This window comes from Leuciscus leuciscus, assembly GCF_965113295.1.
Source record: "Leuciscus leuciscus genome assembly, chromosome: 23".
NCBI lineage: Eukaryota > Metazoa > Chordata > Actinopteri > Cypriniformes > Leuciscidae > Leuciscus > Leuciscus leuciscus.
In genome coordinates this window covers 32,710,871-32,723,250 of record NC_138747.1, presented here as the reverse complement: position 1 = coordinate 32,723,250, position 12,380 = coordinate 32,710,871, and the positions used below count along the sequence as shown (strand labels likewise).

Here is a 12,380-nt window from a genome sequence, read left to right as displayed (position 1 = left end):
GATCGAACCCACAACCTTGCGTTGTTAACACAATGCTCTTACCACTGAGCTACAGGAAAGCTGATAATCAGAAATCATTCTAATATTCTGATTTATTATGAGTGTTGGACACAGTTCTGCTGCCTAATATATTTGATGAATAAAAGGTTAAAAAGAACTGCATTTATTCAAAATAAAAAAATATTTTCTAATAATATAAATCTTCTATACTATCACTTTTTATCAATTTAACACATCCTTGCTGAATAAAAGTATTGATTTATTTCAAAAAAAGAAAGGAAAAAAATTACTGACCAGTAGTGGATATTGTTGTTACAAAAGATTTCTATTTTTAAAACATTTGCTGCTTTTTTTTTGTATTTAATTTTTTTTTTGTGACTTTTTATTCATCAAAGTATCCTAAAAAAGTATCACAGGTTATGAAAAAATATTAAGCAGCAGAACTGTTTCCAACTTTGATAATGAATCATCATATTAGAATGATTTCTGAAGGATCATGTGATAGACTGGAGTAATGATGCTAAAAATTCAGCTTTGCATCACAGAAATAAACGATAATTTAAAGTATAATAAATTGAAAACCAATTATTTCAAATTGTAATAATATATCACAATATTACTTTTTTTTTCAGTATTTTTGATCAAATAAATGCAGGCTTGATGAGCAGAAGAAACTTCTTTCAAAAACATTAAAAATAGTAATGTGTCCAAACTTTTGACCTGTACTGTACACTGTTAACCCTTGCTGTAAACAAAGGCTAAATTCTGACAGTATTATACCATTTTCCATTAAAATAGTGATATACTGTAGAAAACAGTGCATTCTGGGTAATATTTGTTGTTTTCAAGAAAATAGCCTACAGGAATACACTGTGAATTAACAGCACTCAAAAGTCGACACTCAGAGGCTGTGTTCCCAGTCATACCCTATACCCTCATTCACTATTCCCTACATTAGTTCACTAATATCGTCCACTGGACAGAGCGAATGAAAAGAAGTGAGTGAATCGAGACACTGATGAACCAAACAAGAACTGAACAATGAGAAACACAAGAACTACAACTGACTTCTAGCCACACTGAGTACGAAACCAGTTTAACATTATTTATTTTATACATGTACAAAAGTGCTTGTTGAGAATGAACAGATCTGGTTGGTGATCATGTTTTATTGAATATAATGAAGTTTGTAGTCACCGTGATGGAGATCAGTGTTTTCTTGAGTTGGGCTCTTGACTCTTTCACATTAGTTTCTCTCTGGCTGCTGTAACTGTGAGTTTATAAAGCACATCCATTAAGAAAAGCCATTGAAATCTCAACAGTGGTGACAATAAAAAGTTGCATGATGCAATGCATGCTGGGTTCCAGGCTAGTATAAATCTCCCAGCATGCACTGCAGCATGAATCATTTAAAATAAATATATATGTATACGGTATATATTGCCACCATTGTTGAGATTCATGTGTTGATTTTTGATATCCCTGTGTTTCTACAAGACAGTGTAGCTCTGCTTGTTTGTTGTGCATGATGCGTTTAAAATGTTTTGTCATTGTACCCGATTGCATTAGTTTCACAGTGGTGGTAGTGAAACACTTCTGATACAGGATTAAACTCTGAATAATATTAGTGAATGAACAGGCTATATGATGATTTTGTTGTCATCATTGATATAACAAACTGTATGCACAAACCATGTGTGTGTACAAGTGACTTGCAAAAACACATTTCAAGCAGCAAGACAACATCTAATGTTAAAAAGATAAGGGTCAGCATCCCAACTAAAGCACACACTGATCTCCATAATGATGACTTCAAACCAAACATCGTCAATTAAACACCTCAATAACGTCTGCAGATGTATGACAGAAATAAAGCCATACTGTTAATAATAAGTGTAATGATGTGTACTGGCTGGAAGTCAGTTGTAGTTCTTGTGTTCCTTCAGTGATTCTGCTTGTTGACAGCAGGTGTTCATCAATAATGCAACACACTAATAATGAAGTATCTCACTGCAACACTGCATCAGTGCTACTTTTACTCTTTGTAGTGTGGATTTTCCTGTGGCGTTGAAAGGTTTAACAGTGTAAGATAAAATTACACATCCACTAAATGTATTTTAACAGTAATAGACCATAAGTTATTAAACAGGTTTATACTGGCAACACTGTTGGCGTAGTTTACTGTAAAATGTAGTTTTTGTGGTTCACCGTTGTGCAGAAGAGCCTGTGCTTCAGTCAGGAGATCTACACACACTGATGATACACACACTGATGATACACACACTGATGATACACACACTGATGAGATGCTGCGTGTTGCTTTAGTTAACAGGCTGTGATATTTTTTTAGTGGTCTCAAATGAAATAAGTTCACAGTAATACTTTAGTTAATACATTTAAATGTCAATTTGTCAATTTAAGGCAGTCGGTTTCGGCAAGTGAAATTAGTTAACTCGAGTTTCAATTTAGTGCATGGTATTTTTACGGTAACATACTGTAGATTACAGAAAAGAACTGTACAATTAACAATAACTGTTGTCAGTATTTTACTGTTAAAAAGCCTGGTAAGGTCTAACTGTGTGTGTGTGTGTGTGTGTGTGTGTGTGTGTGTGTGTGTGTGTGTGTGTGTGTGTGTGTGTGTGTGTGTGTGTGTGTGTGTGTGTGTGTGTGAGTTGAACTGCCATGTTTCTTGTACTTTAATTCTTGCAGTAACTTCAGGTTGGTGGTTGATCTGGATGAATAATATTTCTAAACAAAAAAAATTACTGTATTCATGAAAGTGCCTTAAAGTCACTCTGATATCAATTAATTTTTTTTAAATGTAATATTACAGTTTATTTTAAATGTACATATCATTATTGTGTTAAAGGGGTCATATAATGCCCCAAGCTAATGTACAAGCTAATATGATTCTTTAGGGTTTAAATTAAAAGTTTGTAATATACTTTAATTAAAAATTCTCATTAGTATTGTAAGAAAACACTCATTTTACCTGGTCAAACACAGCTGTTTTCAGCACGCCGTTTAAGTGCATGTGTCTTTAAATGATAATGAGCTTTGCTCACCCCGCCCCTCTGTTCTGTGCGGACACCGTTTGTAATAATAACACAATAACCATAACGCGTCGTTCATTATAAACGTGGGATTATGAATTATATTGAGAACGTCGTACATAGAAAACATGCCGTAATGTACCCTGAGTGTAAAAATAGCCGCATTCGTGAAGCGTGCAAGCGATTTGCAAAGATTAATATAAATATTAATATAAAGGTTAATAAAACGTTACACTCACTTCAGTTCTTCTGGAGGTGCAGCAGGAACACGAATAGTTGGTACCGATCCTTTTTTCAGGAGCAGCTTCTTAGCAAAACCAGCTTTATACTGACCTAGTTTATAAAGCAGTCTGGTGTGTGAAATGATTCACGCTCGCAAACATGAAAGCATTGACGTTGATCGTGGGGAATATTCCCTTCGAAAACAAACTCAGCCACTGCGTCTTCAGCGGTTCGGATTTAGGAACATCAATATGACTGTGTTGGTTATTACACCGAAGAACAGAACACCACCATTCTGCTCATAGACAGACAGTGCTCCAGCTATCAACAATGAACGCACCGGTCCACGTGGACTATGATTGACAGCTCGCTCACAAGCAAGGGTGGGTCTGTGTTGAAATGCTCCTGTCAATCAGCAATTGTGGGAGGGGCGTCGATTTTGTGACGTCACAATATCGAACAGCTTGATCTGAGAGGGGGGGAAACGTATAAGAAGATTAAAAAAAAAAACACTGACATTTTATGATGGTTGTGTACAGGCACTGCCAACACACACTTCAGTACAATCAACTTGTAAAAGTGCATGTACTATTATATGACCCCTTTAATAATGTTGAATCAGAATAAGTTCCTCTTGCAGCATCTCTTCTCTTCTCTAATGATGTGGGCGGGGCTTTAACCTGTCACTCACATGAGATCAGCCAATAGCAAACCACAACCATCCAACCAGCCAATAAATTCCCCACAGACACACTCAAGCCCCGCCCACATCTGTTCTTGTTCCAGAAGCGTTTCACTCGGATATATATACGACACAATAGAGGAGAGAAGACCAGCGCAACTTCCACTTCATGTTGACTTTAAGAAAGTCTGAGTCCTTCCTAATTCCCAGAATCCCAGAACAGCAAACGCACAGTGTGTGTGTGTGTGAGGCAGATGAGGAATGAGGTCAGCGGAGGTCAGGGGTCAGAGGTCGCAGCGCAGCTGTTTCACTGTATCTTACAGACCAGGAGCTGCTCAGGACATGAAGCGCAGGAATGCAGGACGTGTGTGTGTGTGAGAGAGAGTGTGTGTGTGTGTGTGTGTGTGAGAGAGAGTGTGTGTGTGTGTGTGTGAGAGTGTGTTTGGGGTTATTCATATGTTAGAGAACAGCAGGGTCTCAGATTAAGGAGGATTTCTGTGCAATATTTTGATTTAACAGTGAAGTCTCTGCGGACTGCAGCATAAACTGATGTAAAGTGCCCCATTATGCTATTTTTAGTTTTGAAATCTCAACAGGTTCACATTCATCCAAGGTCAAAAACACTGTAATTCTCTCATAATCTCCACTGCAGCGTCAGCTCTTTCCTCTCAGTGTCTGAAACGCTTCCATCGGAGATTCAGTCTCTCTAAGCTCCGCCTCTCTGAGAGCTGCTCTGCTGTGATTGGTCAGAGATTCTGTTTAGCCAATCAACACCACAGGCTGGCATTATGCAAATTAGTTGCAAACCTGTGCAGATTCAGCATGAAGTGACACTGAATTACTGACGACTCGTTTCTTTCTTTTAGGAGACAAAAGCTCCATTTATCTTTGATCTGGGAAACGTTTACATTCACACTCAGCTTTATTACACAATACATGAAAAGAAATATGTGAAAAAGGGGATATTTAAATCAGCAGGTCCTCAAGATCCGTGATTCATGACATTTACACCTGGTGTTCATCGTGGGCGAGTGCTTTCCGTAAATTCAATATGTTTATGGATTAGTTTATTAATATGAATGTTCATGTGTCAGAATACTTCACTGCTCCACTGTCTGGCTCATTCCTCACTTCTGCCCGTCTTTAGTGGTTTTGCTGTGTTTTTTGGTCAAATGAATCATTTGTGCTGAAGTGGTTACACACACACACACACACACACACACACACACACACACACACACACACACACACACACACACACACACACACACACACACACACACACACACACACACACACACACACACACACACACACACACACACACACACACACACACACACACACACACACACACACACACACACACACACACACACACACACACACACACACACAGCTGTTCTTCCACTGGTTTCAGGTCTTTCCAGTAAAAGTCTGGGTGTGACTCCATGTTTCTCAGAACTGTTTTGTCTCTAGACTGACGTCTGGACGGTTTCTGTAATGTTCTTCTTCTTCTTCTCCACTCCTCGGATGAACTGAATTGTTCCGTCATGTTGGTTTGCTCTTCTTCATCATTGTATCTGTGCAATAAATGCCATTCAAATGTTGTATTTTAAACAAACTACATCTTTTTGTCTCTTGTGTTCAAAAGTGTGCAGTCAATAACATAGTTTTTTAAGTTTTATTCAGGCGGGATGCATTACATGGTTTAAAAGTGACATTTATAATCTTTACAAAAGATTCTATTTCAAAATAAATGCTGTTCTTTTGAACTTTTTTTTATTCATCAAATAATCCTGAAAAATAAACTTCTTCAGTTTCCACAAAAATCTGAACTGTTTTCAACACTGATAATAATCATAAATGTTTCTTGAGCATCAAATCATCATATTAGAATGATTTCTGAAGGGTCATGTGACACTGAAGACTGGAGTAATGATGCTGAAAATTCAGCTTTGACTTTATATCTCACAATTCTGACTTTATATCTCACAATTCTGACTTTATATCACACAATTCTGACTTTATATCACACAATTCTGACTTTATATCTCACAATTCTGACTTTATATCTCGCAATTCTGACTTTATATCTCGCAATTCTGACTTTATATCTCGCAATTCTGACTTTATATCTCACAATTCTGACTTTATATCTCACAATTCTGACTTTATATCTCACAATTCTGAGATAAAGCATTTTAAAAGACAATTGCGCCTTTTTATTCGGTGGCGGAAACAAGCTTCCATAGAAACGTGTGTATTCTGTTACTAAACCCTTCCTGCTGTTGTGACTGGAACAGGACGGACTCCTGTGAGACGGTCACGTGACCAGATCTCCTCAGGATCAGGTTTATATGGTGTTCTTCACACTGAGAGGCTGTGTCTTTTACAAAACAACTAGAACAGTCACTGTTCGTCCTCATGTCGAGCTTCAAAAGCACCTGAAGAGTACCAGAATGGCTGTTGTGTGTGTGTGTGTGTGTGTGTGTGTGTGTGATGTTATTCAGTGACGTTTTCCTCACAGTGAAGCATCGACTGCTGAGAACAAATCACTGAATCAGTTCGTTCTTTGAGAACCTGATCACTCCAATTCAAAGAACACACCGTTTAGTTTTGTGAACTGAATCAGCCACACACACGTAATGAATGCCACTACTTCTCTAGTAAATCTCAAGCTTTCATTATTAATTTATACAATATATAATTCACAGGGATCAACAGGGAAATAACAGAGTCAATGATGCAAACTTCATCAAATATGAGACACATTCAAATGCTCTGTAAAGCAGCTCTAAAAAGACAATAGTGTCATTAATCAGCTCAGTTCAGTGTTGATTCAGTTCAGTGTTGATTCAGTTCAGTGTTGATTCAGTTCAGTGTTGATTCAGTTCAGCATTGATTCAGTTCAGTGTTGATTCAGTTCAGTGTTGATTCAGTTCAGTGTTGATTCGGTTCAGTGTTGATTCGGTTCAGTGTTGATTCGGTTCAGTGTTGATTCGGTTCAGTGTTGATTCGGTTCAGTGTTGATTCAGTTCAGCGTTGATTTCAGTTCAGTGTTGATTCAGCGTTGATTCAGTTCAGTGTTGATTTGGTTCAGTGTTGATTTGGTTCAGCGTTGATTCAGCATTGATTGAGTTCAGCGTTGATTCGTTTCAGCGTTGATTCAGTTCAGCATTGATTTCAGTTCAGTGTTGATTCAGCGTTGATTCAGTTCAGTGTTGATTCAGTGTTGATTGAGTTCAGTGTTGATTCGGTTCAGTGTTGATTCGGTTCAGTGTTGATTGAGTTCAGTGTTGATTCGGTTCAGTGTTGATTTGGTTCAGCGTTGATTCAGCATTGATTGAGTTCAGCGTTGATTCGTTTCAGCGTTGATTCAGTTCAGCGTTGATTTCAGTTCAGTGTTGATTCAGCGTTGATTCGGTTCAGTGTTGATTTGGTTCAGTGTTGATTGGGTTCAGTGTTGATTGGGTTCAGTGTTGATTGAGTTCAGTGTTGATTGGGTTCAGTGTTGATTGAGTTCAGTGTTGATTGGGTTCAGTGTTGATTTGGTTCAGCGTTGATTCAGCATTGATTGAGTTCAGCGTTGATTCGTTTCAGCGTTGATTCAGTTCAGCGTTGATTTCAGTTCAGTGTTGATTCAGCGTTGATTCGGTTCAGTGTTGATTTGGTTCAGTGTTGATTGAGTTCAGTGTTGATTCAGCGTTGATTGGGTTCAGTGTTGATTGGGTTCAGTGTTGATTGGGTTCAGTGTTGATTGAGTTCAGTGTTGATTGAGTTCAGTGTTGATTGAGTTCAGTGTTGATTGAGTTCAGTGTTGATTGAGTTCAGTGTTGATTGGGTTCAGTGTTGATTTGGTTCAGCGTTGATTGGGTTCAGTGTTGATTGAGTTCAGTGTTGATTCAGCGTTGATTGGGTTCAGTGTTGATTGGGTTCAGTGTTGATTGAGTTCAGTGTTGATTCAGCGTTGATTGGGTTCAGTGTTGATTGGGTTCAGTGTTGATTGGGTTCAGTGTTGATTGGGTTCAGTGTTGATTGGGTTCAGTGTTGATTGGGTTCAGTGTTGATTGGGTTCAGTGTTGATTGAGTTCAGTGTTGATTGAGTTCAGTGTTGATTGGGTTCAGTGTTGATTTGGTTCAGCGTTGATTGGGTTCAGTGTTGATTGAGTTCAGTGTTGATTCAGCGTTGATTGGGTTCAGTGTTGATTGGGTTCAGTGTTGATTGAGTTCAGTGTTGATTCAGCGTTGATTGGGTTCAGTGTTGATTGGGTTCAGTGTTGATTGGGTTCAGTGTTGATTGAGTTCAGTGTTGATTGGGTTCAGTGTTGATTGGGTTCAGCGTTGATTGGGTTCAGTGTTGATTGGGTTCAGTGTTGATTGAGTTCAGTGTTGATTGGGTTCAGTGTTGATTGGGTTCAGTGTTGATTGGGTTCAGCGTTGATTGGGTTCAGTGTTGATTGGGTTCAGTGTTGATTGGGTTCAGTGTTGATTGAGTTCAGCGTTGATTGGGTTCAGTGTTGATTGGGTTCAGTGTTGATTTGGTTCAGCGTTGATTGGGTTCAGTGTTGATTGGGTTCAGTGTTGATTGAGTTCAGTGTTGATTGAGTTCAGTGTTGATTGAGTTCAGTGTTGATTGAGTTCAGTGTTGATTGAGTTCAGTGTTGATTGAGTTCAGTGTTGATTGAGTTCAGTGTTGATTGGGTTCAGTGTTGATTTGGTTCAGCGTTGATTGGGTTCAGTGTTGATTGAGTTCAGTGTTGATTCAGCGTTGATTGGGTTCAGTGTTGATTGAGTTCAGTGTTGATTCAGCGTTGATTGGGTTCAGTGTTGATTGGGTTCAGTGTTGATTGAGTTCAGTGTTGATTCAGCGTTGATTGGGTTCAGTGTTGATTGGGTTCAGTGTTGATTGAGTTCAGTGTTGATTGAGTTCAGTGTTGATTGAGTTCAGTGTTGATTGGGTTCAGTGTTGATTGAGTTCAGTGTTGATTGGGTTCAGTGTTGATTGGGTTCAGCGTTGATTGGGTTCAGCGTTGATTGGGTTCAGCGTTGATTGGGTTCAGCGTTGATTGGGTTCAGCGTTGATTGGGTTCAGTGTTGATTGGGTTCAGTGTTGATTGGGTTCAGTGTTGATTGGGTTCAGTGTTGATTGGGTTCAGTGTTGATTGGGTTCAGTGTTGATTGGGTTCAGCGTTGATTGAGTTCAGTGTTGATTCAGCGTTGATTGGGTTCAGTGTTGATTGGGTTCAGTGTTGATTGGGTTCAGTGTTGATTGAGTTCAGTGTTGATTGGGTTCAGTGTTGATTTGGTTCAGCGTTGATTGGGTTCAGTGTTGATTGGGTTCAGTGTTGATTGAGTTCAGTGTTGATTGGGTTCAGTGTTGATTTGGTTCAGCGTTGATTGGGTTCAGTGTTGATTGGGTTCAGTGTTGATTTGGTTCAGTGTTGATTGGGTTCAGTGTTGATTGAGTTCAGTGTTGATTTGGTTCAGTGTTGATTGGGTTCAGTGTTGATTGAGTTCAGTGTTGATTGGGTTCAGTGTTGATTTGGTTCAGTGTTGATTGGGTTCAGTGTTGATTGAGTTCAGTGTTGATTGAGTTCAGTGTTGATTTGGTTCAGTGTTGATTGGGTTCAGTGTTGATTGAGTTCAGTGTTGATTTGGTTCAGTGTTGATTGGGTTCAGTGTTGATTGAGTTCAGTGTTGATTTGGTTCAGTGTTGATTTGGTTCAGCGTTGATTGGGTTCAGTGTTGATTGAGTTCAGTGTTGATTGGGTTCAGTGTTGATTGAGTTCAGTGTTGATTCGGTTCAGCGTTGATTCAGTGTTGATTCGGTTCAGTGTTGATTCGGTTTAGTGTTGATTTGGTTCAGCTTTGGTTCAGCGTTGATTCGGTGTTGATTCGTTTCAGCGTTGATTCGGTTCAGCGTTGGTTCGGTACAGTGTTGATTCAGTTCAGTGTTGGTTTAGTTCAGTTCAGTGTTGGTTCAGTTCAGTGTTGATTGAGTTCAGTGTTGATTGAGTTCAGTAACAATGTTGATGTTGAGCTGGTCAAGCTTTTATCAAGCAATGATTTAAATCACAGTCTGTTTCTCTATTAGAGCGAGTGAATGATAACAGAATGATATTTTTTGAGTGAACTTTTAGGTAATTCCGCTGGTTGTATAATGATGATCTCAACTAACAGCCTGTGACTGATTAAAGCTTGTATTTGACGTAGTTTTTAATGGATCAATGGAAATGGTTCATTAGTCGAATATGACATAATCTGGAGGGTGATCATGTGTTGAAACATCGACTGTGATCCTGGAGACAGAGAGGCTGTAAAACGCCCTGATTAATCCGTGCGTCTCAGCTTATGATTCTAGACCTGATGGAGTTCAAACAGGCCAGGGTTTGAGGGAGTAGCGTGATCATCTACAGTCTGAGGAGAATTAATCATCTCAGCTTCATGTTTCAACACAGTGAACTCTTGAACAGCACTACCTCCTGCTTCAGATCTCAACACACTTCTAATGCAAAGCCTTTATACAGAACTGTTATTGATCATACGTGGAGAGTTGGTGATCTGTCAAAACTGACTGTGAAAATGAGTTTTGGCCACTTATTCAAAATATTGAGAAAAATCTAACTTTTAATTTCAGTAAATTTACACAAATATAAATGCGGAATAAATGAAATTATTGGCACCCCTACACATTGTAATGAGTACAACTGTAAGTGAAGTATATTCCCATTTACATGGTGTGTTTATGGACCTCAGTGATCAGGAACAGGAGAAGTCATGACTTACTGTTTCCTGTTTCAGTTCCTGTAGTCGGGCCCTGTGCAATCAATTTATTAAAAGTTTATCACACAATTCAGAAACACCAGCGATTTCAAAGCGTGTGTTTGAGACTGTCTTTGGTTCACTGCAGTTTTAAGGAGGAAATACTCAGCAATGCTGTCGACTTATGAACTTACACATGGTTTGTCTTAAAGCAGATTAAAAACACCACATAGACACATAAACTACATTAAACGCTGGATCTTCACCACAGGGGGACTTTAAATCTGTTGACTTTAGCAACACTTGTTACATTACAGTATATGCCAATGAAGGACAACTCAAGAAGTATTAAGTATCTCAATATTCTTTTAGATATTATATTTAGAAATATAAGCCCCAGTCTCAGATTTTGAGCCAGATAATAACATGGTTATTATTCTGATAACATTTGTAAATCTCTATCTGAGTGAGTTTATCTGCTGTTATAAAGCCTGATGTTGTTTCTGCACATGCTATGAGCCCCCAGCAGAGGGCAGTGTCGTAAACCACATCAGAGCTCACGAGTGATGTGCTCAAGGTTTAGTTCTGTCTGGTGAATATTCTATAAGAATTATAGCAAGTGACTTTTATTGGGCTGATAGCATATTGATCATTGCATACAAATTACAATATTGTTCATTTAAGATTTAATACAGAAGTGGATCCATAAAGAGTTTAGTAGTTTTAAGGGAACTAATCTGGAGATATTCCTTCCTGTGCATGTTGTTTTAATTCATTCCTTACAAGTAACTATTTTTAGATTATTATTTGTACCTATATCCTTGTAAGTAGCAATTCCCTTTTACTAGTTTACATTAGACTAGTACTTACTCTCAATTACTAGTAGAACGATGACAATAATAACAATTTCATTGGTAATGATTGGCTGTTAAAAAGCAAATCTTACAAGTTACATGTGTAACTCAAGAGTCCCGTGGTGAGTAAGTTAGTTGCTTACAAAATGTAAAAAATGACTTTCCATGGTAACTTTTCTTTGTTTTGTACATTTCTTCTCCCGATTCCCATGCGTTTGGGAGGGGGGGAACTCTCGCGAGAGTTGGCGAGCGTGAGGAGGACTCTTAGCGCTCATAGGCTGCGCGTGTCAGTCGACTTACAGCGGGCTGTGAGGAGAACTGGCGCGACCCCTTTGTCCTTAAATACAACTCTTTTCATACGCTAAAACTTCTTAAAGTTTCTTTAAACTCGCGTTAGAGTACTTCTACTCGTTAGGTACTCAACCAGGTCGGGTTATACTAGTTATTTTCGCTCTGTTTGAAGTTAAAGGCTGGGCCTTTACACGCGCTCCTGACGAGAGAAGAAGAGAAGCTGTTTTTCTGCGACTAAAAAGTCCATAAATGCTTTTTACCGAAATGGACCTGTTGAACCAGTACTTTGACAAAATGAACAACAACATTGGCATGCTGTGCTACGAAGGTAAGATTAAACCCATTTACTGCTTTCTGACTCTTGGTTCGTGAAATGAAGTGTTTGGCAGGGAAAATAACGGACGCCCGTGACGTCACCCGAGTGTCGCTGGGCTCGCGCGCGCTGTTTTTCTCTTATTTCACGCGACTTTCACGATATGCTTATTTACTTCTAACGTAGATTTACGATTTAAG

General features: G+C 38.7%; 1 protein-coding gene across 2 annotated transcripts in view; it reads left to right on the top strand.

Moving 5' to 3' along the window:
* vgll4b (vestigial-like family member 4b) overlaps positions 1 to 12,380 on the top strand; it is a 57,613-nt gene that overhangs the window by 12,298 nt on the left and 32,935 nt on the right. The window contains exon 1 of one of the 2 annotated variants that reach the window (XM_082156547.1): positions 11,768 to 12,195. The exons of the other annotated variant lie outside the window; for it this stretch is intronic. Within the exon in view, the coding sequence (XP_082012673.1) occupies positions 12,117 to 12,195 (79 nt within the window). The 5' untranslated portion in view covers positions 11,768 to 12,116. Of the gene's footprint in view, positions 1 to 11,767; positions 12,196 to 12,380 lie in introns of those variants that run through there. 2 annotated transcript variants of the gene reach the window in all.